The 27572-nt window shown below is 40.8% G+C and overlaps 1 protein-coding gene across 11 annotated transcripts in view; it reads right to left on the reverse strand.

Annotated features, from left to right (window-relative positions):
• The window catches only part of CTBP1 (C-terminal binding protein 1), a 259594-nt gene that overhangs the window by 137906 nt on the left and 94116 nt on the right, over nucleotides 1-27572 (reverse strand). For all 11 annotated transcript variants that reach the window (XM_030191080.1, XM_030191079.1, XM_030191077.1 and 8 more), the window contains one exon: nucleotides 17354-17508. In XM_030191080.1, coding sequence (XP_030046940.1) covers nucleotides 17354-17508 — 155 coding nt within the window. The remainder of the gene's footprint in view (nucleotides 1-17353; nucleotides 17509-27572) is intronic.

Consider the following 27572-nt stretch of genomic DNA (forward strand, 5'->3'; position numbering starts at 1 on the left):
CTTGTGACTCTGGGCAAGTCACTTAACCCTCCATTGCCCCATGTAAGCTGCATTGAGCCTGCCATGAGTGGGAAAGCGCGGGGTACAAATGTAACAAAAATAAATAAAAAATAAAATCTGGCTCTACTCATTCACTATTTACCTTTCAAGGGAAATCCTACTTACTACTCATTCACTATCAAGATCACCAGACAGTAGCACTCTAAGGTCCTTCTTCAGGTCAATGCACATTAGCTTTTTACCAACGATCTCATACCATTTCCACAGACTCCCACAGTACTAAAAGATCAAGTATACATATGTAGTATCACATCATACCTTATGCTATGAGTTTATCTTGTTGGCAGACTGGATGGACCATACAAGTCTTTATCTGCTGTCATCTATTACGTAAAGGCATGGCTATGCACTTTTTGGCACTGACCTTAACTGCCAAAGGGTAAACCACCCCTTAAGCTTTCTTAGATCATCTCCCAATTATCTTACTCCCTCAGGGGTGTCCATTCTGTTGCAGACTGTTGTGTCATCTTAAATATTTTTTTTTTTTAATTCCCTTTAACTCCTGATCTAATTTGTGGGTCTAAGAAACTATGTATAGAGAATAATGGGCTGAAAGTGAAGGGAAGCAAAGCCTTCCCATGGTTTGATCACTGTGGTATCTCGTTTTCCTTTAACTGGAAAAAGAAGATGGGAAAGGTGGTTGAGAAACATTTTGCTCTCCTGAGGAGACTGGGACAGACAGACATTGAACAGTTTTGTGCTTGCTGGCGGGAGGCAAAGCAGAGAAGAAAGAAGCTCGGGATAATGTGGTGGCAGAGTAGAAGAAAAGATAGATTTTTGGAGAGAAGTAAAAGTAAGGGATAAACAGAAACACCATAGCTTAAATCTTTAAAAAGAGGAGTACAGAGATTGTAAAGTTGATGGCACTGTTCCCCTCTGAGCAGGCTAAATTATGCTGGAGAAAAACAATGACCAAGTACAGAAACACAATTTACTACGCTAAAAAAAGCTCTCTTCTCTAATCTGGTGCACTCATTGACTAATGAGACAGACAACCATTTTAATGTTGTAAATACACTGTTGAGAAACAGGGTACAAAAGGGGACAGGGAAATCTGCCCATTGAGCGGAGATTATTTATCAGATTTCTTCATCTCTAAAGTAAGTAACTTGAAGACTGAAGAGGGTGATGTTCATATCCGCTAGGCATCCATAAGAGACCCAGAGGTACCTACTGGTTCTAGTCAGGGGAAATCAGAGTTCTTAGTTCCTTCTTTGACATATTTACCCGTATTATTCGAAAAATTCATACCACTTTTTGCTTACTGGATCCTTGCTATTTCTCTGTTTGGAAGGCCCTGCCAGATGAACATTAAGCTCTTCGAGTACTATTGTGACTAAGTCATTGCAGGAATGAGTTATGCTAACCCAGTGAAAACTTGCCGTTATTTTATCCCTACTGAAAAAACCTGGGTCAGATCTGGCAAACTGTAAAAACTATAGACATGTGTCAAACTCCCCCCCCCACCCCGGCCAAGATCTTTGAAAGTATGGTCTTACTGGAAAATCATGATTATGTGGAAAAGTTGGGTGTTTTGTCAGATCTTCGATCAGGGTTTCATCACCACTTTAGTACTGAAACAGTTCTGGTAGTTTTAGAAGATGAAGTGCGTCAATCTCTAAACAAACATGAATGAGGTTTACTGGTACTGCTAGATTTGCTTTGACATTTGGTTTAGTCAATTTAGACTTAGTTCAGTATTGTAGTAAAACTGGCACTGAAGGTATGGTATAGTGCTGAACTGAGGTCTTTTCTGCAGGACAGTCAGGTATAAGTGGTTGTGAATGCTTCTAGAAGTAGATATGCCTCTTTATTCTGTGGAGTGCCATAGGAATCATTTTTGTCTCCCTTATTTTTAAAAATATTTTTATACGAGCATTAGGGTATTTATAGTGTGTATGGATTTAGAAGGATTTCTTTATGCAAATGGCATACGAATTTTCATGCTTTGGAAAGGAGAAGATGAATTGCTTATGAAAAAGCAAAATACAAGCCTTCCATTAAATGATGGTTTAATGTTGTAATAGCTTGGTTCCTAATAAGCAGAAAATAATTGTGATCATCTGGTTGGCGATGGTTTTGTTTCACATCTTCTGATGTTTAACTTATGCAGGAGGCCATGTGTGGTTTCCTCAGAAGTCAAAGATCTGAGGTGGTATTGGGATCATACCTTCATGGGCAAGTGTCAAGTGTCTCATACTGTCGATTCAGTTTTCTTTAGACTGACATTACTAAGTAGGCTAAGGCCATTTTTACCATGGATTGATTTTGGCTGGTAGTGAAGCTGTCTGTTTTTCTCATTTTGGATTATTGTAATCCCCTTTATCTGAGGATTTACTAGACAATTATTGCACCATGTCCAGGTGGTCCCGACTGCAGCAGCATGCCTCATTTTTAAGATTCCTTGTTTTCCGCATGCCCTTTATTGGAGAAGCTACTCTGACTCCTGATGGAATCAATGGTTCATTTTAAAGTTGTGCGTCTGATTTTTCAGGTTTTACAAAATGAGGGTCCTTTATATCTGTCTCAAAAATGTTGGCATTATTCTCTTACTTACCCCCCTCTAGTCCAGTCAAGATTCACTTTCAGTAGTTTTATTTTTATGGCATATTAGAAGTACTAGTCTGAGAATAGAGCCTTCTCTTTAGCTGCCCCCCCCCCCCCCCCCCCCGTGTTATGAAATAAATTGCCCCTGGGTTCTGCAAATTAGATCATTGCTGGGGTTTCAGAAAAGCTTTAGAAACCTGGCTATAGCCATGTAGTAAGTATATTACAAAGCCCACTGGAGCCAAATGAAGCCCCTTCTTTGGCCGCCTTTAAGTCCAGGCTAAAAGCCCACCTCTTTGACACTGCCTTTGACTCCTAATCACTACTCACTTGCCCTGTACCCTACCTCTTTAATTTCCTTACTTCTTAATTGTTCTGTTTACCTGTCTTATTTAGATTGTAAGCTCTTTGAGCAGGGACTGTCTTTTTCATATATGGTGTACAGCACTGCGTATGCCTTGTAGTGCTATAGAAGTGATAAGTAGTAGTGTTGTTTAAAGGGAGGGTGAATATTGTGATTAGACAAGGGAAATGATTTTACTGTTCAGTGTTAAAGGTAGTTACTAGTACTTTGGGCTCTATTTGCTGCTCTGTATAGGTAGGAAGCAGGGGCTGGGAGATAAATGGTCTTTAATATGTTTTGGAAGAGTTTGGGGTGCCTGGGTAGGGAAAGATAAGGTGATTATAATTGTACACTACTGCTATAGTTTTTGTTAGCTTGTAAGCAGTGTATAAAATTTTAAATAAATAAATAATTGCACTGCTACATCATTCTCAAAGATACGAAACACTACCACTCCAAGACTGAATCTTAACCACACTTCAATCCTCAGACTGAATTCCATTTACCAACAGCAGTCATTCTGTCGAGATTTCTGCTTTTTTCTTAAGTTGTGAGTTAATTAAGATGTGATATGCTGGTTTAAACCACTAGGGAGAGAAGAAGAAAGTATTTTGGATTTAGCTCATGACTTTTCAGTAGTAGTTCAAGCTGAGTTACAATCAGGTACAGCTGGTATTTTCTCCTAGGGGATAAGTGGTAGCCTTCCCAAGTCTGCCAGTAATGTTTTACAGACTTTTCCTCTTGGAATTTGTGTGAACCCTTTTTAAACTCAGCTATGCTAGCTGACTTAACCCCATCTTCTGGTAAGAAATTCCATAGTTATAGTGTACTAAGGAGAAGTGTTATGGAGTGCCCCAAAATGCAGAAGAATATAGTTAGGAACATATTATAGATTACAAAATAGTGCATCATGGAAAGAAAAGGTTGACTGTAATATGAGCAGCAAAGAAAGTCCTCCAAAAGAAACTGAGACTCTAAATACTCATGGGATAATAAAAAAGGGATTTTCTTGAAGTTACCTAGTGCTGCTTCTCTTGCAGTACAATAGACAAGGGATTACTCAAGTCAAATCACACCTGTGGCTAAGAAATGAACTTGCACGTAGTTGAGAAATCAGAGGATAAACAACCACAACAGTAAAGTTTTAAGAAATGCTTATAGTTAATGTATAGCCCTTTAATACCAGTAACATAGTTCATAGTGGATTACAACTAAGATACTAGATCAAAAATAAATCTAGGATGTAACAATAGTCCAAAATTATAACAGACATTAATATCATGGTCATCAATATCCTTACAGAAACACATCTTCACTAATGTACAACAACATATTACTTCCCTATCACATATTTATAAAACAACACTGACTTTAATTCCTTCTTAAAGATATCGTAACTGGACATAAACCTCAGTTTAAATGGAGAGGAATTCCATAAGCTAACTGCTTGATATGCAAATAAGCAAGTGAACAATTTCTTCAAAATAATCCCCCAAGGACTGGGGAAAGAAAATGAGAGAGAATTTCAAGTATTATAATGTTGTCCTGACATTGGTCGGCATACAAGAGAAATCATATAATCGCGGAATCAGGCCAAATATAATCTTGAACAACAAAACATCCCAATTTAAACAGCACCCTAGCTTCTTCAGGAAGCCAGTGCAACTTAATAAAATATGGTGTAATTTTATCTGATTTAACAAGGACATTACCTATAAAGATAGATAACAAAAATTTCTAGAAGGCATATTTCAGTGGATAACATAGTACGTTTTAATTAAATTTAACTGATTCAGGATGATGAAAAAAGGAGATACTGTGGGGATGCATTTTAAGGTGCTATTTTAAAGTGTGCAATAAGTAAAGGTGTATATTATTGCAATGTGGCATCAGATTTAAGAAAATTTTTAAATGGTCTTCTATAGAAGCAATATGTTGACTAGATTCTGATTATTTTAATGCAAGATATATTCGCATCAGCTTTGGAAATTTCCTAAAAGATCTATGGATTCAAAAGTGAAACTATTCATACAGTTTTTCTTTGAGAAATTGTTCATGATGGTAATAAATATTTCCACATACTTTGCAGCTCCCTTTTCTACAGAAGGTATTTTTATTTTAAGACATAGCGCATCTAGAGTTCCGCGCCGAAATCTAAGCGTATGCCATAACACACGTAACTTAATTGGTTTAACAAGCTAATCAGCATTGATAACCAGCAAAAATGAGCACTAATTGGCAATAATTAGAATTCATGTGCAGTACTCGCTAAGCGTATTCTGTAATGAATACACTTCTAAAGCACGCAGTTCAAAAGAGGCGTGGTTAAAGATGGGGGAATGGGTGCTTCGTGGACGTTCTGCACACAGTTATAGAATATGGCCCAGTGCACGTAAATCTGTGTGCAGGGATTTACACCACATTTTCATTGGTGTAAATGGAGAAGCATAGTTTTAGGCGGCAGAGGGAAGGATCAGGAGTACCTCTGTGAATTGCTACTGGGTGTCTCGAAAATGAATGCTGCAAGCACTGCAGTGGCGGTGGGGTTAGGAGAAGCCAGCTGAAGCTGCAGTGATCCTGGACATGTGGGAGGGAATCCAGTGAGGGATGCTCAATTGTGAGTAGGTAGCTGGACTCAGGGAAGGGAGAGGTTTGCTGGACATGTTGTGGGAGGAGGGGGGACTGAGGCTGCAGGGAAGGGAGAGGTGTGCTGGACTTGTGGGAGGAGGGGGGGAAGCAGGGACGGGAGAGGTGTGCTGGACTTGTTGTGGGAGGAGGGGGCAGCAGGGAATGGAGAGGTGTGCTAGACTTGAGGGAGGAGGGGGCTGTGGGAGGAGGGGGGAAGCAGGGATGGGAGAGGTGTGCTGGACTTGTGGGAGGAGGGGGCAGCAGGGAATGGAGAGGTGTGCTAGACTTGAGGGAGGAGGGGGGCTGTGGGAGGAGGGGGGAAGCAGGGATGGGAGAGGTGTGCTGGACTTGTTGTGGGAGGAGGGGGCAGCAGGGAATGGAGAGGTGTGCTAGACTTGAGGGAGGAGGGGGGCTGCAAGGAAGGGAGAGGTGTGCTGGACTTGTGTGGGAAGAGGGAGGCTGCAGGGAAGGGAGAGGTGTGCTGGACTTGTGGGAGGAGTGGGGCTGCAGAGAAGGGGGGAGGGGCTGGGCCTGCAAGATGCCGAACAGAGAGGAAGATATGGAAGAGATATGGAAGAAGATGGATAGTGGACATGGAGAGAGAAGAAATGTCAAATGGACAGGAAACCTTGGTCAGAAAGTTAAGAGAAGACAGCTAGAAGCAGACACCAGAGCCTGGGACTAGCATCTGAAAAATAAAATGATCAAACAAAAGGTAGAAAAATAATTTTTGTATTTTGTGATTAGAATAGGTAAAATTTGAAATGGGCATCCTGCCAAAGCTGGTGTTAGACATGTGCTATCTTTATATTTTGCACAGTGTAGGAAGAAATGCATCTCATTCTATTTCTCTAGTGTTGCATTACATGCAAGGTCTAGCTTCTTGGGGATTCAATTTAATTTGTTTATGGTCACTTATTCTGTATTTGGCATTTGTGTTCTTTGTGTGACCGAGGTATTCTGTTAGCATGAATTTTCTACATAATATTCTGTAGTGATTTGGTTTGTACAGGTTTCTTGATAGATATATCGATATTTTAGAGTCCTAAAGTATCATAGGTAGGATCCTCGTTTGAGATGTTAGTGTTGGTATGGTAGATTGGTCTCTAGGTTCTGAGTGACTTTTTGTTTGATAGATTTTTGTATTACTTTACAATATGCCTGTTATTGAGATAACAATAGAATTTTTGTATGGTGAGTTTTATGGGGAAATGTCCTAGCTCCACTCTTTGGGAAGGGCCAGGGGTTCTATGGATGCAGAATATTTGGTGGAAACGTGTGCTGGGGGACAGTGGGTCAATGGGGGATAAAGAGTGCAGCCTCTTGTACTTCTCCTAACCCTCAACATGACCTGCAGCCACTGAAGCCTGCACTACTACCCTCACTGAAATTATTGGGAGTGGGATAGAGGTGGGGCTGAGACGGGGTATGGGTACATCAGGTGGCAGGCTTTTCTCTAGTGCCCACCCATCCAACCTGTTGGCCCACACAAAAATTGCCTTCTGGCTATGCCACTGATAAAATCCTAATTAAAAAGAAGATGACTGAAGGCCAGTCTATATCTAAGGTAATCTTTCCCCAAATGTCAAGTCCCCAAGTGAAGAGTACCTACATAGACTGAGGACAATAAAGCAAAGGATAGAGTTCTCATTCTAACCAACATATATTCCTTTACAGAAAGCCTACAAAGTTGAAAATCATCCCTAGAATGGAGAGACTGAGCAGGAATGTATTTCTTAACTTTATTTCCTAGTTATCCCACATGCATGACATGAAGAGTATTAAAGTTCAGGCATAATATTTTAAACCAAGCTTTAAATTTTAGAGGCAGCCAGCACAGATTTGCTACAACAGGGATATCTGATCCCTAATACCGCAGCCAGAAACCATCCAAACTGCTCCATTTCGGATCACTTTGGAGACCAAACAGCCTTTTCTCAGGGAGATGCATCAAAAGGGAATTACAAAAAGTCTACCCGAGAGAGAACCAGTGCCTGCTGACCTACAGGAAGCTTGTCAAAAATTGCTTAAGTGAACATATTAAAACACAACCTAGATCAAGACATTTCTTTAAGAAAGAATGGAATTTAAAATCATCTCCAAACTCTTCAAAGGGTTAATGTCAAGGCTGTCCTATCTAAGATAACACTGAGCCCCTACTGCATGAGTTTCTAGTTTATTAATTAGAAATCTCTGCTAAACACTTGATACACTGAACAAAATACACATGTTTATAAATCAACAATACATGTGGAAGTTGATGACTGAACTTGAATCTAAAGCAACTGATGGCATAACACGGGATGCAAAATAACAAAGCTGGAGAAGACAGAGCTCCCTATATGCCATAAAATCTAGGGCAGAGGTTTTCCTTTTCCACATTACTGCAAGAGATCTCAGTAAAATCAACACAAAGCAGCAAGCTAAATCAGACATGCTACTGGGTAACATTATCCAACAGTGCCAACATGGAACAGTATTCTTAGAGCACAGAGAAACCTACGAAATTTATTATTCCAGGCTTCTCCATCTATTTACAAATGTAGTAGAACAGACTAATGTATCCTCTATGCAACAACATTCTGGGCCCTAGTCTAAAGTTAATCCCTGTGAATTTTGTGCCGTCATAGAGGTTGGAGAGAGAGAGAGAGATTAGAGGCTGTGATATTTAGAAGCCAGGGGTCTTACTTCCTAGCTGCCTACCTCTGAAGGATTCTGGGAAAAGAGAGAAAAGGCTGTAGGAGTCAAGGCACACGCAGGGCGAGTATAATCTTGATGGCTCACTAGCAGTGGCGTACCTAGGACTGAATGGGATTCCAGTGGAAAAATTAAGATGGACTGCTATAACGCCATCTCTACCAATGTAGCAGGAATGGGGGGGGGGGGGGGGGGGGGAAGAGGAACTGTTCCCTCTAAGCTGAGTGGGAGTCCTCCACCAACAATCCTGCCAGTGGGGGTGTGGTTTTACTGTCACATTTTCAATAGTGAGAGGACAAGCAAGCTCTGCAGGACTCTAGGGATTCTGCCTGTCCCTAGTGATTGAAAACACAATATAGAAGCTCCACCCCCTACTGGCAGAAATGAAGTTGGAGGACTCAGTAATCAAACCATCCATTCCAGACCTATATAGAAAATCTGTCATAATAAAACACCACAAACATTCATGTTCAAATAGAAATAGATTTTAAAATGCAGTACCCTAGAACACCAATATACTTCTGGTTGGAAAAGCAGAAGAAGTCACACAGAATAAGCAACCACAAACTAGAAATAGGAATTCAAGAAGTCTGAATGCAATGCAACATTGGAGAAACAAATATGTATTTCCTTCTGTACTGTATAAAATATACAGTTATCAGGGCTGCATATTTTAAATGGACTATGTCAGCTTGCTTTACTGAAAATAAAATGTATTCTACCTTTGTCTGGGCATTGTATTTTACTAATTCTCTTGGTCCCAGCCTCTCCTTTCAACCTTTCTTATAGTGTCTTCATCTTTTCCAGAGTCTCATTTTTATTTATTCTCTTGTTTTTCTTTCCTCTCTACATTTGTCTCTGACATTGATAATTCCCCTTAATCATTCTTCTCTATTTCTATCTTCTAAACATCATGGATCAGCAGCTCGATTTTACCCCTCATTCTCCCACCCTCTAGTCTTCCCTTTCCCATTTTTCACATCTCACCTACATAAGAGCTTTCTATCTTTCACTTTCTCCTCTCTCTCCTCAGCCATTTATCTTCATCCAATTTTCATTTCTTCATCACCCCCTGCTCATTTACCTGTCATTCAACCCCTCCTAGCCTTTAATCTCCTTCTTTCTCTTACCTGATACCTAGTTTCCTCATTCCCTTCTCAGGTCTGTTCTTTTCATCTGTTCCTTTCTAGTGCCTCGTAACCCTTTTCCAACTTCACCAGCTCTTTCACCCCTTCCCCTCTAGTCTTCCCCCTTTTTATTCCCCTTCTTCCACACTTTTTCCATCTTAACCTCTTCCTCCATTTTGATTCCTTCTCACCACTTCCCTCCTTCTATTATGACCGCTCCCCTTCAGTTCACTCCAATCTCTCTCTTCTCCCTCCCTACCTACCTGTACTCTGAGCTCCTTCTGACCCTGTCATCTCCCATTGTTCATTCCCAGTCTCTGCACCAGCCCCTAGCCCCTCTTCTTCTAGCAGAGCACCAAACCAATCTCCAACCCCAAACCCTTCCACCCACTTGCCTCCCTATCACCCCCATCCTCTGTCAACCCCTGCCTTCGGTCCCCTTCTTAAATGTCCAGCATAAGAACCCTTCACCCATCCCCAGGCCATGTTAGCTTTAAGCCACCTTCACCCAGGACTAAGCATCAGACCTTTCTCCCAGCCCTAGTATGAGTGCCCTTCTGCTACTCTGCTATCTGCCAACATCATTCTCATTATGCCATTCCAAGCTGTGTGTCAGTCTGCAGTTCTCTTCTCCCACCTCCAAATCCCATGCCAGACGCTAGCTCCAGCATCAACTCTAAGCATTTAGTTTGTTGCCCTCTATGCCAGGGGTTCTCAATCTTGTAACAACCTTCTCCCTCCCCTCCCCAGTGGTCCAGGATCACTCCTTCTCTCTCTCTTTCTCCTGCATCTCTATCTCTCTCCTCCCTCCCTCCTGTTTTCCAGCAACTTTCTTCCTCCTCTCTGCCCATGATCTGGCACCTCTCCTTTCACTCCCCTCTGGTCACAGTCCAGTACCTCTCTGCCACTCCCTTCCTCCTATACTGCAATCCGAAGTATCTCTTAACCTCCCCCTGCCCTGTGTCTACCTTCCAACCCATAAAGGTCACCGGTGGCAGAACGTAATACCCACTTGTCTGCAGCCTGGCTCGAAGTTTTCCCTCTGATGCAACTCCCTGTTTTCTGCTCTCCTGAAAGACCCAGTGCTGTAGTGCAGGAACATAAGAATAGCCATAGCCATACGGGTCAGATCAATGGTCCATCTAGCCCAGTATCCTGCTGCCAACAGTGGCAATGCCAGGTCACAATACCTGGCAGAAACCCAAACAGTAGCAAGATGCCATGCTACCAATTCCAGGGCAAGCAGTGGCTTCTCCACGTCCATCTCAGTATGAACTTTTCCTTCACGAACTTGTCCAAACATTTTTTAAACCCAGATATGCTAATCGCTGTTACTACATCCTCCAGCAAAGAGTTCCAGAGTTTAACCCATTGAGTGAAAAAATATTTCCTCCTATTTGTTTTAAAATTATTTCCATATAACTTCCTTGAGTGTCCCTTAGTCTTTGTACTTTTTGAAAGAGTAAAAAAAATTGATTCACTTCTACTCATTCTACATCACTCAGGATTTTGTAGACCTCAATCATATCTCCCCTCAGCCATCTCTTTTCCAAGCTGAAGAGCCCTAATCTCTTTAGCCTTTCCTCATATGAGAAGAGGTCCATCCCCTTTATCATATTGTTTGCTTTTCTTTGAACCTTTTCTAATTCTGCTATATCTTTTTGAGATGCAGCATCCAGAACTGAACGCAATACTCAAGGAGAGGTCCCATCATGGAACGATACAGAGGCATTATAATGTTCTCGGTCATATTTACCATCCCTTTCCTAATATTTCCTAGCATCCTGTTTGCTTTTTTGGTCGCCATTGCACACTGGCCAAAAGACTTCAGCGAGTTGTCTACAATGACACCTAAACATTTTTCTTGGGTGCTGACCCCTAAGGTGGACCCTAGCATCAGGTAACTATCATTCAGATTATTCTTTCCAATGTGCATTAGTTTGCATTAGTTCACATTAAATTTCATCTGCAATTTGGGTGCCCAGTCTTCCAAGTTCCTAACGTCTTCCTTTTTCGTACTTCACATGCATTTTAACAACCCTGAATAGCTTTGTGCCATCTGCAAATTTAATCACCTCACTTGTTCCAGATCATTTATAAATATGTTTTTATGGAACCTGTACCAGAACAGATCCCTGCGGCACTCCACTACTCCATTGACAGAAATGGCCATTTTACGCTACCCTCTGTTTTCTGTCCAATAACCAATTCCTAATCCACAACTGAACACTATCTCCTATCTCATCACTCTTTAATTTTCTCAGGAGTCTCTCATGAAGAACTGTCAAACGTTTTCTGAAAATCTATATATACTACATCAACTGGTTCACCTTTATCCATTTGTTTATTCATGCCTTCAATGAAATGAAGCAAATTAGTAAGGCAAGACTTCCTTTGGCTGAAACCATGTTTATTATAAAGAATAAAATTACGTAACACATAGTTTCCACTATTTCACCCAGCACTGACATTAGGCTTGCCAGTCGGTAAATTCACGGATCACCCCAGAACCCGTTTTAAAAGTCGGCACAACATTGGCCACCCTCCAGTCTTCAGGTACTACAGACAATTTTAATGACAGGTTATAGATTACTAACAGTAGATCAGCAATTTCATGTTTGAGTTCTTTCACTCCCTTGGACGCATGTTATCCGGTCCAGGTGATTTAGTACACTTTAATTTGTCGATTTGGCTCAGTATGTCTTCCAGGTTCACCAAGATTTCTTTCATTTCCTCCACATCATCACCCTTGAAAATCATTTCTGGTACAGGTAGATCTCTTAAATCTTCTTCCATAAAGACCAAAGCAAAGAATTCATTCAGGTTCTCCGCGATGGCCTTGTCCTACCTGAGTGCCCCTTTTGCTCCTTCATGATCTAACGGTCCAACGGAGTCCCTAGCAGGCTTTCTGCTTCTAATATACCTGAAAAAGTTGCTACTGTGAGCTTTTGCCTCTGCGGCAAGTTTCTTTTCATATTCTCTTTTAGCCTTCATTACCAATGTGTTGAATCTAACTTGCCAGTGCTTATGTTGCTTCTTATTTCATTTGGGTCCTTTTTCCATTCTTTGAAGGGCATTCTTTTGGCTCTAATAGCCTCTTTCACCTCACCTTTTAACCATGCTGGCTGTCATTTCTCTTCTTTCCACCTTTGTAAATAAGAGGAATGCATCTGGGTCTGGGCTTCCAAGATGGTATTTTTAAACAACGTCTATGCTTGATTTAATGTCCTAACCTTTGTAGCCAATCCTTTTTAACCATTTCCCTCATTTTATTATAGTTGCTATCCCGGTACATGTAGTAAATTCACTTTTCAAGTTTACCCTAGTTTCCCATATTGTATTCAATGAGGAAAAGGTGGACATCTGCCTGAGGTATCAGGATGGGGGCTGCCAATGAGTGAGGCTGTCATCATCATTACATTAGAAGCAAGTCCCATGTGGCCATGTTGCTGGAGCAAGCACCCTTGTGCTTGGTCCAATCTGTTACTTTTTTTTTTTTTTTTAATAAAGAAAATCAACAAAACAGTACTAGAGGGTGATGGTGCATTTCCTCTTTTTTGGGTGTATTTTATCAATGTATATCAGTTAAAATCAGACCTCCTCATATTCAGCCCATGGCGGTCTGTAGTTTTAAAGCTGTTGACTGTCACAGGCTGAGTCACACCCACAAATTCAATGCTAGGGACATGTTCAGGAACTGGCACTAATTACTAAATGTCCAGGTCAACCGCCAACCTGGAAGTTATGCAGGTGCCAGCCGATATTGAGTGCAGGCACACACACAGCCAAGCAGGCAAAGACATGACTGCCTTTTGTGTATTTCTGTGTGCTGGTTAACTATGTGAGCACCACACGGAATATCCTTATTATGTGATTAGAATACTTTTATTCTCTATAAAGGCTTACTAAGTTACAAACAGTTATAGTACAGCTTAGGCAGAATATTATTTTTCACATATTGTTGGGACTTAAGTTAATGATTATGTTTCATTGGTCCTGGAGACATTATATAGACTCTCAATGATTGAATTTAAATTTTGAGCTCTGGTCTTGAGGGCCCTTAATTAAGAGATCAGCATATTTGTTTGTTTCACATCATCTGACTGACTGCCATTCTCCACTCAGTATATAGGCTAAAGTTCAATACTAACAAAATACCAAAAGAAAAAAGAAATAAAAAGAAAAAGGACTCAGACTCCAGACTGAGGAGAGGTTTCAGGTTAATACAGACCACTTATTGTACTGTTTGCTGGGAGGAACTGGAGAGGGGAATTGTTGGGGGGGTTGCTGTTTTGTGCTTAGTGTTGAATTGTTATTAAAACTCTAAATAAACAGCTTTGAAAATAAATACAAAGTAAAAACTTCCTAGATAAACCACTATCTCAATATTTTGACTTCTAAACAAGTTTAACTGAAGTTACCTAAACATCCCCTAACTACCTGGTAGTTGAACAGGATGTTTGTTATCACGAAAAGCACAAAGTTGCTTGGGATCATATGAATTAAGCACTTCCAAGGAAAATATAAGAAGAAATGTGAGCCCAGAGAACTAACCTCTGGGCACATTAACAAAAACTGTTTTCACTTCTTCTATGTTTCAGCACAGATATCAAGAAAAACCCAAATCTTCTCAACCAAAAAATATCTTATTCACATTCCTAAAGTAAAATTTCAAAACCCAGTCTTTATCTGGCTCAAAAGTCACTAATAAAGTTGATCTAACATACTCCTCTTCAATAGATCTTTACAACATTTGTATGACATTTCAACTGTCCACGGAGGGGTCTTCCTGCCTTACATTCTGTCACTTTTTCTCAGAAAGATAATATACTCATGCAGTAAGTGGTAAAGCCTCCTTTGGAACTCCCAGAACTTCCAGCAGGTATTTTTTAAACAACTCTATTGGCCCAATATTCACTAATTAGGGAAAGTTGACAAAACACAAATTCAATCTTCTAGTGTAGTTTTCATTCTATTAATCAAGCTGACACAAATCCTTTTCCAGATATTACTCCCTTCACCTGAACATCCTCTAAATCATGCTGGAAGTTCTACCTCTCCATCTCAAAACTTTTTGCTTCCTGAATGACCAGGTGAGACTTACAGTCTTGTAAAGAAATATCCATATCACTTTCCTTAGCCAGAAATACCTTTTCCATATGAACCACAGTTTCCCGATCTTGCCCAGCTAGCAAATGCTGACCTGGAGCAGCATCCAGAACACAGGAGACATATTCTGCCTTCTCAGTTGCCCCTCCATAGGATCTTTCAAGTGCCGAAAGACAACCCCCACTTGACGACTCCAATGCCACCAGATTCCCTGGAACATGCATCAGCATCAATGGCTCCAAACGCAACACCGAGCCTGGGTCAGTGAGCAGAAGTCTCTCCTCTGGGCTCAAAGACGCACTGAGCTCCAGCAAGGCCACCTGTTCGCCAGTACCAGATCAACAGGAGAAAGTGGTATGGAACAACAAACTTCTCTATATAAGAGGCTGGGAGAGGTGAGGATACTGAGGGAAAAATCCTCATTTTTCCCTTATGCTTCACCATGATAATAGGCAAAATTATTCACCAAAGCCAATGTTTTAATGAAGGTAAAGTTCAAAAAGAAGTCTGAGTTCTGTATAGCATGTCCTTCTAGGTCCCTGTCTTGGGTCCTTCACCAGGGGCCCTCCATTAAGATAAAAAGTGAATTAGAGAAAACGCATACAGAAAAAAAAAGACATCATAACAATTTACAATAAAAATATATAAAAACATTACATTTATGCTGTACTGTTATTTTGTAAACAAAAAACATAAAAAAAAAAAAAAAAGAAAAAAAAACCCATGCAAAACATAAACCCCTATTACATCTTTGACTTCAATCAATACCAAATTGCTCACTGTCAGTTTTTCTCTCCACCCCAGCCAAAACCTTTCTTCCACATTTCTCACTGTAACCTAAAGAGAAGCCTACCAGAATGCCTGGGTAAAAAGCCATGTTCTGAGGGATTTACTATTCAGCAGCTAATGAATAATTCTTCACAGATTTATATTTCAACTAGAATTTTTTGTTCTTCCTAGGAGGCCTTCCTCTATATTCCATGAATAAAAAGACTGGAAGGAAGGTCTTCTCAAATGTTGATCCAACTCTTTGGAACAAACTTGCCAAGCAACTGAATCTGATAAAGGGATTACACTGGTTTAACATAGTAAAGCTTGTTTGGTAATTTTTTTAATACATCATTCGACTGATTTATGTATTAATGGATACAGAGCACTGGCATAAATTTTACTTTGTCCCATAAAAGGGTATGATGAGACTTGATTGTTTCACTGTTCTTAATATGTATTATGATTTTATTTGTATTGTGTTATGCTGTTGAATGTTCATCATATCTTCATGATGTTTGAATTGTATTTTTATTTATTTAGCCTCTATGTCTAAGATTGCTCAAGGTGAGTTACAACAGAACAGTTAATATGTAACAGAAGTGGATATAGAGGACATCAATAAAACGTTACTGTATTTTATACTGTTTTTATATCTTGCCTAGAGCTGCAGTGATCAGTGAACGATAAGTTTAAGTAAATAAATGAAGGTTATTGTAAAATTTATGAATTCATAAATCAGAGGTTTTCAACCCAATCCTTGGGGCATACCCAGCCAGTCGGAGTTTGGGGGATATCCTGAACACCTCGACTGGCTGGGTGTGCCCAGAGAACTGGGTTGAAAAGCTCTATCATAGATGCTCCATAATAATTTTTTTAAAAGCCAGAGAGGTGTGATATGTACTTTGTTTGGAGAACTATATATACTGAAAAACCACTTCCCAGTTTACACTGGACTAGCCCAACTACCCTATACAGAAAAAAATATAAAAATAATCTAAGTCAACTGGATAGCATAAACATCAATAAAACTTTACATTAGCTACAAAACATTACAGCACATAAAGAAACAGAAGAAAACTTCGAAAAATCACACAAGGTAAATCGAAACTTCATTTTTCGAACCATGAAGTACAGTATTGAGTGTGTTCTCAATTTCTTCCTTTCAGCAACATGTGACTAATATTTAAAACTGCATTGCCACTACTACTTGCTACTGATTCTATCAGATCTTCTTTACTCATATATGATCAGGAAACCTAAATATTCTTCCCTCTGAAGTTATTACTGCCCATACGGGGGTTCATTTACAAAGGGAGTCTTTTACTAAAGACTAACCTGTTCCAAAAGGCATACCTTATCGACCCAACTTAAATGCCTGAACTCTGCTACACTACAAAACTCAAGTATGTAATGGACATTACTCAGCTCTTCCGTTGTAAGACTCCCTAATATGACAGTGCTACATGAACTCTATCCCATTACATTACCTTGTATTAGTTCACTGGAGACTACAAAGCCTCTCCGGTAATATGTAAGCCACAGTGAACCTGTAAATAGGTGGGGAAATGTGGGATACAAATGTAACAAATAAATAACTCAAACTAAGCTTTAGTAAAAGACCCCCAAAGTTTTTTTCCAGGTTTTACATGTGAAAAAGGTCTGTTATAAGATCATAGTACTTTACTTGGATTGTGTGTAGGTGTTCCCAGGGGTATATTCTGAATGAAAAGCAGGTACAATAGTGATTAATCTGTAACACAGGTACAAGCATATAGAGTACAGACACACATTTACACCATATTCAGAGCAGATATTAATTCACCCCTAATGAAGCTGGTCTTGGGCACCTATGCTGCCTTTATAAATCAGTTTTAAAACAGACACTTTCTTGGACTTTCAACATGAACATCCTGTTATAAAATTACCTCCATAATAAAAAGCTCACATATGACCTTGCAGCATTACACTATTCACATAGCAGATCCTTTTGCAATGAAAATGGCTAAGATGTTTGTCCAATTTGTACCTTTTCGGCAGACAAAATGTAAAGAGAGGACAAAAAGGACTTTACCTTTTCATGAATTTCCTGTGTGGACTGTGCATCACAAAACGCCACAGTAGCTACATCCTTCAGGATAGGCATTTCTACTGTGCAATCCCTGCCATCCAGCAATGCTACCAAAGGACGCGGGTGCATGGGCCCATTCATTATTGGAGGTCGAATGCCTGTAATGAAGAAAGTGTGCAGATTATTTATATGTAAGACATTTTGAAAAATGGCCCTTAAAGACTGTTCTTGCACTAAAATAAAAGTCCTGGCGATATAAAAATAGGAAAACACTTGGTTCTTTGCCTAAGAAGACATGTGAACAAACAAAAGAGGCAGAAATCTACTTACTACATTCTACTACTGCTCAGAAACTAGAAGTATTGGAAGAAGCTCAATACCCTAAGCCTTGGTCTTGGAAAAAGGGAAGCCAGAAGCATTAGTGGAGCTACACTGAATAATCCTGCTGAACTAAACTACTCTGCCTAGCAGTGAGTATACAAATGAAGGTAAGGACCATCTAAGTATGTCCAACTGAATTTGTTGCATTACACTGGGCCCATATTCGTCTCTGCCTCCCCCTCTACTCTATCATTGAGTATCCACTATGCCAGGTATTCTCAATCCAGCCTTCAGGGCACACCCAGCTAGTCAGGTTTTCAGGATATCCACAATGAATATTACATGAGAAAGATTTGCATAACACAAGCAGTCCATGCAAATCTACTTTATACATATGCATTGTGGATATCCTGAAAACCTGACTAGCTGGATGTGCTCTGAGGACTAGGTTGAGAAGTTTTGCCATTTTGTTAACCATTTTTTGTTTCCAACACCTCCGCCTGAAGGCTATTCCATGCATTCACTACCCTTTTCATTAAGAAATATTTCCTAATGTTACTGCTAAGTCTAGCTTCTCTGAGCCTCATATTAGGATCTTTTGTTCTAAGATTTCCTTCCCATTGGGAAAAAAGTTTGCTTCTCATGCACTGTATATACCTCAAGGAATTTGGAGTTTCTAGGATATACACAGGTCATCATGAGGTGTATGTTCAAAGCACTTAGACTTACAAAGTTACTTCGAGGGGCATTTTCGAAAGGAACGTCTAAGTTGGAATTTGGATGTCTCTGTAAAAAGTCCAAATTTGGAGGTAGGAAAAAGGTCATTTTCGAAAAAAGATGGACGTCCATCTTTGTGTTCGAAAATACCATGGACGTCCTTGGATTTGGACGTCTTTGATTTTCAGCCATTTTCGAAAACAAAAAAGTCCAAGTCTAAAACGTCCAAATTCAAGCCATTTGGACATGGGAGGAGCCAGAATTTTTAGTAGACTGGTACCCCTGACATGCCAGGACAGAAATCGGACACCCTAGGGGGAACTACATTAGGCTTCATAAAATGCTCCCAGGTACACAACTCCCTTACCTTGTGTTTTGAGCCACCCAAAACCCACTACCCCCAACTGTACACCACTACCATAGCCCTTACGGGTGAAGGGGGGCACCTATATGTGGTACAGAGGGTTTCTGGTGGGTGTTGGAGGGCTTACTGTTTCCTCCACAAATGTAACAGGTGGGGGGGGGGGGGGTATGGGCCTGGGTCCACCTGTCTGAAGTGCACTGCACCTACTACTAAACTACTCCAGGGACCTGCATGCGCTGTCATGGATCTGAGTATGACATCTGAGACTGGCATAGAGGCTGGCAAGTAATATTTTTAATCATGTTTTTTGAGGTTGGGAGAGGGTTTAGTGACCACTGGGGGAGTAACGGGAGGTCATCCCTGATTCCCTCCAGTGGTCATCTGGTCATTTCAGGCACCTTTTTGTGCCTTATTCGTAAGAAAAACAGGTCTAGGTGAAAACATCCAAGTTTTAGTCCTGGATGTCTTTGCTTTGTTCCATTATGGCTCAAAGACGTCCAAATCTTAGGAACGCCCAAGTCCTCCCTCGAACACACCTCCGATACGCCCCCTTGAGATTTGGACGTCCTTCTGACAAAGAGGTCTAAAATGCAGTTTCGATTATACCGATTTCGACGTCTCTGTGAGGAAGACATCTAAGTGTCGATTTATGTCACTTTTTGGACGTCCATCTCTTTCGAAAATGAGCCTGATAGTAGCCTATGTGGAACTTTGTAAGTCAAAGTGCTTTGCAAATGAGCCCCCATGTCTCTCTCATAAGACTTTTGATGCAATTCCTGAACTATTTGGTAGCACTTTTAGGGATACTACCTCCAGAATTAAAAATAATACTTTGGTTGTGGTCTCATCAACAAGGTGAGCAGAGGCATAATCATATCCTATTTCCACTACTACATTACTCTGTATACCCTAGCATTTCTCTGGTCCTGTATTTCTTACCCCAAACTAACCTTTGGACCACACACCCTATTCTGTTCATGTTTTTGTCACAAACAGACTAACCAATGGCCCTCAGCACACCCTTTTCATGGGCCCTTACCAAACCCTACGCTTCTGTGGTCCCTTCAAAGCATAACTGGCTGCTCCATATATTAATGAGGGCTCTTATAGTGCTGACATGACTGGGTGCCATTAAGCCCCATCTAAGAAACCCCAAGAAACTCCTTGTATATGTTCTGTAAGCTCAAAGAGTTGTTAGACAATTGATGACTAAGCTGCAGTACAGAGAAGTGCACTCTCGTATATGATGGGGAAATATATTAATGTGCACCAAGTACTAAAAAGTACTGATGATATGAAACTAACTAAACAGTAAGACAAGTGCATGCTGGGATGCCACGGGGTAATACAACTATGGCAGAAATGTTTATGTTTATTCAAACGATATACTGCTATTATGTTAAATAAGATCAAAGTGGTATACAATAATATAATAAAACACAAAATACAATAAAATTCACTAAAAGAACACCATTAGTAGATAGGAAAGAATAACTACATTCATACCAGAGAAAATGGAAATTGCAGTAGCAGATAAAAACAATACAGAAATACAAAAAAATAATACAAAAATAATAAATGGAATTGGATGACAGGTTCAAAAAGTATCTTCATGGGCAAATACACACAAATATGATGACTTTACAATCTCAGTTTCTCTTTGATCAAAAACTGTGAGCAGGGACAGCTTAATGAGTAAGCCAGTGAGGCACTGGCTCAGTGAGCTGAAACTTATGGGCACCAAAATCCTGCCTCACCAGCATATGCCTTCCAACAGCAGGAGTGTGTTTCTTCACTCCTCCTGCCATGCTGATTCTTCTCTTCCTGTGTCAGGCCACGCAGCAGGTTTTAAACACCAAACGGGGACCTTCCAATAAATATGCTTTTATGGAACTTCAGTAATCCTTTGTGCTAATCATATATACATGGATCTGGTCCCAAATGTTACACATGCAAGATTCCTAAGACCACAGAGGTACAGCCATTATTTTCCTGCCTTAGTTCATTTTTTGTCTCCTGTATTAAGGGGAATAAAGAGATTTAAATTATACAATAGACTTTTAGCCATGCAAGCACCAAAATTATGGAAGTCTGTACCCTTGTCTTAATTTTCAGTTAAATGTTCTCTTATTTAAGAGAAATCTAAAGACTGTGTTTCAGAAGATTTGTATAATGTAGTTTCCCAAGGGACTAACTTGGCTTCTGTAAACTGCTTATAACTGGGTGGTAGAAGCAGTATAGAAGCACAGTGTGTAATGTAATGTAAACAACTAAAATACATTATAAAGCTGAAGAGATAAATTTGTAGCTATTGCTACTGTGCTCTTGCGCTTGACCGCCTCGTGATCTAATCGTGTTTCAGAAACAAAGTACAATGACCCTGGGAAGGGCCTCATTCAAGTATAGCTCTTCTGGCAGACAGTCAATACCTAGATAAACAACACTAAACATAACTATTCAGGTAGCTGCATTTTGTTCTAGGTAACAGTCTGTTCTTCCAGATTATGTTTTCAAACTTGGCGTGAAAATTAGGCTAACACAGAATACACAAACAAAGGAACGCTAGTGCTTTTAGTGAACACTAAAAATCAGCATGCCCTAAATGCTAAGACGCCCATTACATAGTAACATAGTAGATGACGGCAGAAAAAGACCTGCATGGTCCATCCAGTCTGCCCAAGACAAACTCATATGTGTATACCTTACCTTGAATTGAATTTGTACCTGTCCTTTTCAGGGCACAGACCATATAAGTCTGCCCAGCAGTATTTCCTGCCTCCCAACCACCAGTCCCGCCTCCCAGCACCGGCTCTGGTACAGACCGTATAAGTCTGCCCTCCCCTATCCTCGCTTCCCAACCACCACCTCCTCTTTCCCCCACCTGCTCCGCCACCCAATTTCAGCTAAGCTTCTGAGGATCCACTCCTTCTGCACAGGATTCCTCTATGCATATCCCACGCATGTTTGAACTCCGTTACCGTTTTCATCTCCACCACCTCCCGCGGGAGGGCATTCCAAGCGTTCACCACCCTCTCTGTGAAAAAATACTTCCTGACATCTTTCCTGAGTCTGCCCCCCTTCAATCTCATTTCATGTCCTCTCGTTCTACCGCCTTCCCATCTCCGGAAAAGATTCGTTTGCGGATTAATACCATTCAAATATTTGAACGTCTGTATCATATCACCCCTGTTCCTCCTTTCCTCCAGGGTGTACATGTTCAGGTCAGCAAGCCTCTCTTCATACGTCTTGGAACGTAAATCCCATACCATCCTCGTAGCTTTTCTTTGCACCGCTTCCATTTTTTTTAACATCCTTCGCAAGATACGGCCTCCAAAACTGAACACAATACTCCAGGTGGGGCCTCACCAACGTCTTATACAGGGGCATTAAAACCTCCTTCCTTCTGCTGGTCACTCCTCTCTCTATACAGCCTAGCAACCTTCTAGCTACGGCCACCGCCTTGTCGCACTGTTTCGTCGCCTTCAGGTCCTCAGATACTATCACCCCAAGATCCCTCTCCCCGTCTGTGCCTATCAGACTCTCCCCGCCTAACACATACGTCTCCCTTGGATTTCTACTCCCTAAGTGCATCACTTTGCATTTCTTCGCATTGAATTTTAATTGCCAAACGTTAGACCATTCTTCTAGCTTCTTCAGATCTTTTTTCATGTTTTCCACTCCCTCCGGGGTGTCCACTCTGTTGGAAATCTTGGTGTCATCCGCAAAAAGGCAAACTTTACCTTGTAACCCTTCGGCTATGTCACTCACAAATATATTGAACAGAACCGGCCCCAGCACCGATCCCTGAGGCACTCCACTACTCACCTTTCCTTCCTCCGAGCGAACTCCATTCACCACCACCCTCTGGCGTCTGTCCGTCAACCAGTTCCTAATCCAGTTCACCACTTCGGGTCCTATCTTCAGGCCGTCTAGTTTATTTAAGAGCCTCCTGTGGGGAACCGTGTCAAAAGCCTTGCTGAAATCTAAGTAGATGACGTCCATAGCACGTCCTTGATTTAATTCTCCTGTCACCCAGTCAAAGAATTCAATGAGATTCGTTTGGCACGATTTCCCTTTGGTGAAACCATGTTGTCTCGGATCTTGCAACTTATTGGCTTCCAGGAAATTCACTATCCTTTCCTTCAGCATGGCTTCCATTACTTTTCCAATAACCGAAGTGAGGCTTACCGGCCTGTAGTTTCCAGCTTCTTCCCTATCCCCACTTTTGTGAAGAGGGACCACCTCCGCTGTTCTCCAATCCCTCGGAACCTCTCCCGTCTCCAAGGATTTATTAAACAAGTCTTTAAGAGGACCCGCCAGAACCTCTCTGAGCTCTCTCAGTATTCTGGGGTGGATCCCGTCCGGCCCCATGGCTTTGTCCACCTTTAGCTTTCCAAGTTGTTGATACACACTCTCTTCCGTGAACGGCGCTCTATCCACCTCATTCTCAGGTGTACTTTTGCCAGTCCCTCTCGGTCCTTCCCCAGGGTTTTCTTCAGTGAAAACAGAACAAAAGTATCTATTTAGCAAATTGGCTTTTTCTTCATCATTATATTCCTATGGATGTCTCAGCGTTTAGCATGCGATAAAAACGCTAGAGCACCTTTGTAAAAGACCTCCTTAAATGATCATTTTGCCTTGGTCTTTACTGAGGAAAACCCTGGAGCTATATCAGCACTGGAAACCTTTGATGGTGGTATTTGGAGAAACTAGAGCATATCACAAAAGTCTAGAAGCTGTTATAGTAAAAAGACCCCTTTGTGAAATCATTCTAAGTGTGGCCAAAAGTGGCCTTAGCACGTCCTTACGCAGGTCTTTCTAGTACGCTAAGGCCATTTTTATTGCGGCACATAATCATTCTATGTCATTAGAATATTGGCACATACTGTGATCCCTTCAAGAGGTCTCACCGAATAAAGGGGGAAGGGTGCAGAGGTGTGTCCCTTGAGACCCCAGGCAAAACCAGGCAGGTTTCCAAAAGTAGAACTATTTTAAATTCCCTAGAGAAAGCAGTTCCTCCCCATACAAGGGGAGGAACTCAGAGCATAAGTGTGCTGGAAAACAAGCTTGAAAATGTTCCTGGGGCACGTAAAGGGGAGGAGAAAAGGAACTCTCTCATAGCTAGCCAGCAGGAGTAAGTGGGCTACCCAACCAGAGGCAATGAGGACCCAAATTAGATGCTTGGTCAGGAATAAGGTACAGCTTTGTCCATTCCCGGGGCAAGGAGATTCTTCAAAATGGAGTTATGGCGAAACCAGGAATTTTGCCAAGCCTAGCTTGTGGGCAAGACCAGGAGCAATAACCAGAGGGCAGGAGCAAGGTACTGGCTGGAAGCAGTATTTGGTAAATCCATATGGGAGAAATTCTCCTAAGCCTAAGCCAGAGGGCAAGTCCTTTCCTGAGCAGTAGTGCCAGCATGGATAATAAAAGAGGCTGTTTATGATGATGAAGTTCCTCTGCAAACTGAAGGTCTGAAACCAGAGATAATGAAGAAAGCAAACTGTAAAAATTGCCAGGTTCTCCTTCCAGCCCTGGTTACAGGCCATGGATGCTACAGCTAGAGCTGATTCAATCGGTTACAAGGGGGCTCGGGAAACTGCTGGAGTTCTGTGGGACATGTGCTGCATTATGACTGAAAGCTTATGTTCGATGCCTGCAATCCTGAACAACAGAAAATCCTGTGAGTGGAAGGAAGATTGTTCTCCCACTGGAATGGTGATGTTGTTTACAGATTTACCTAATGGATGGGTTTTATTTTGGAAATTCTTGGACCCGTGTATAAATGCCCCAAGAGCCAGATGAAGTTTTTGTTCACTGCTCAAGAAGGGTCCTACCTGCTGGAAATTTAAGCTGGATGTAAATGAAGACACATATGAAGTGTTTCAAGTCAGTCTTAGGAGTCAGGGATAGTTTTGCTTTTTTACTTCTGACTCCGGACTTTAAAATAGGGCAGAGCGACTGGGAGCTGTTCCCTGCTGCAGTTTTGTTTGCTGCACTGAGCTCTAGAGGATGGCCAGTTCATCCTTACAAAAATAGTTGCCTACTATTAAAAGTTTATAATGTATAAGTCTGAGGAATTATAAAAGCTGACTGTAAATAAAAAGTTACTGATTTCATCACAGGATCCTGTGTCCAGCTTGGAGAGCGGCCTTGCCAGCCTACTCAACAGGAAGGGACAACAATATGCATTTAAATATACATGCATATCTCATATAGCATGTATTTTACAGATGGGCGTACACATTGACAAAGTCTGGGGGGAGGAGGGCTCACATTTATACACTTATATAGTATCTATGGCTGGTGTTAAGTGCTCACGCCTATATTACAGGCACATATTTTTGCAGTTACTCTAGTATTCTGTAAAAGAAAATAGGCACCTATATTCCTGTATCGAATAGGGTCCTTCGAGGCACCTTCTGGCCACCAATTTATAGATGCAGTTATAGAACTACCTTGCATATGTGGACAAGTGCAAGGTGATGCACATAGGGAAAATTATTCCCAGTTATAGGTATAAAATACTGAGTCGCCACCCAAGTAAAATATCTGGGATTCACTGTGGATAATTAATTGAAATTTGCAGCCCAGCTACATCACTGCACACTAACCGATCGGCGCATGAGCCCTTAATGCCTAGAAAATAGGTGTTGTTAAGGGCTCATATGCTAATGGGACAATTAGTGCATGGCCGTTATTGTAAAAAGGGAAAATGCAGCCATTTTACAGGCGCGTTGGCAGCACAGGCCACTTTTTAGTAAAAGGGCCCCTAAATCATATAAATTTGCTTACAACAGAGACTCATTATATACATATTCATTGTGGGTATCCTGAAAGCCCAAAAGGCTGTGGGATCCCTCAAGATGGGTATGGGAAGCCCTGATGTAGAAGAATGCCTGTCTTAATTAGCTTCCATAAAAGAAGTTGACATTGTAATTTAAACATAGCTACACTTTCTATAGTTAAAAAAAGCAGATGATACAGTCTCAAAAATTAACTCCCTCAACTATTTGACACATTCTCGAGTTATTACTGCCAGGGAAGCAGACAAAAGGTATGCAAATGAGAATAACAATCACCTAACAAAGCATTCCATTTACTTCATTGACAAGAAATCTTGTGTGAACCACCAGCATATCTGTCAGAAAGTCATGCAAGTTCAATGTTTTAAGCTGTTCATGAAATAGTCTCATGTTTAATATCAACTAGAGTGTTTAAAAAAAAATCCTGAAACAATAAAAATGTTTTCCTTGTGCTGTCAACACAGTAAACGACAACTGTCATTCATAATGTGGAAAATATTTAAACGAAGCAAATCTAGCCATTCAAAAAAAAAAAATCAATGCCTAAAAGAGTAATTTTATAACATCACCTAGGTGGAGAGGCCAAGTGGAAGCCTATTTTGGGCTTATTTTACAAAGCCATATAGGAGCCTATGAGACTCATTTTTAAAGCACTTAGACTTACAAAGTTCCACAGTAACCTATGTAACTTTGTAAGTCTAAGTGCTTTGAAAATATGCCTCCAGGTGACTTTATAAAATACTAGCAGAAATCCATCCAAAATTGCAGCCATAATCGATTTGCTTACATTCATACCAACTTGGGAACTGCTGTAAAATGTATGCACATACAATACACATGACCATGCATATTTTATAAATACTGCACATAAATCAGGACTCTGCCCATGTTCCACCGAAAATATTTCCCTAAATACGTCTACAACAAAATCACATAGTCGTATTGCGTTCTTGTCATTGCCCATATAGGGTAATTTTATAAAAAGGTATATACATGCAAAAAATATTTAAAAAATAAACAAATAAACCTCAAGCCTTTATAAAATTGTCCCTTACAATCCAATTAATTCTTCATTGAGATAGGGAAGAGTAGAATCCAGCTTTTTCTTAACTATGTAAGCCACATTGAACCTGCTGTATGTGGGAAAGCGCGGGGTACAAGTGTAATAAATAAATAAAATAAATCAATCAATCTACGGACACAGGCAGCCCATGTCCTAAGTGTACAGAGACCCACAAAAGCTTTCACATCTTTGATACTGTTCCTGATAGGAGGCTCACACATAAACAGAACTGCCTAGAAGCTGGGTCCTAAGGTGGTCAAATTGATTATTGGTTGACTGACTAACTGACTGACATAGGGAAGTTATAAGCGGAATTCACCAAGGAGAAAATCATGATTACTGGAGTACCTCAAGGATCTCAAGCCCAATTTTGTTAAATATTTTCTGAACATTGCCAAAGAGAAAGAACATTAAGATCTACAAACAGAGTAGATACACCTGAGGGAAAAACCAGAAAGTGATCTACAAAAACTGGAAACAGTGAACTATGGTGAATTTAAGGATGCGGAAATTCAAAGAAACAGTATGTATTAAAGAGTGAGAGGCTGTGTGCACAGACCAAGACATACACCTTGAACTAACAGTGCTGGATGATTTCAAGGTAGCAAAACACTGATAAGGTTGTGGCCAAAGTCCTCAGGATGCTGGGCTGTACAGAGAGAAGAATAACCACAACATATGACATGATGCTGTGAGGAGAGTAGCCTCGGGAACAATGTCAGGAAACAATCTTTCATAGGAAGGGTAGCAGATGTCTGGAATGCCCTTCTGGAGAAGGAGCTGGAGACATAACAGAGATGATATTCAAAAAGGAATGGAATACACACTTACGCTCAGAACCCTCCTATGCTAAATCTAAGGCAGCCTTAAAAAACCACATCTGTTCTCCCTTGCATAACCCCCTACTCAGTTGTTCTCTGACATCTCTCTCTCTCTACTTTGCAGCTTTTATTG

The sequence above is a fragment of the Microcaecilia unicolor genome, chromosome 2, assembly GCF_901765095.1.
Source record: "Microcaecilia unicolor chromosome 2, aMicUni1.1, whole genome shotgun sequence".
In the NCBI taxonomy this organism is placed as follows: domain Eukaryota; kingdom Metazoa; phylum Chordata; class Amphibia; order Gymnophiona; family Siphonopidae; genus Microcaecilia; species Microcaecilia unicolor.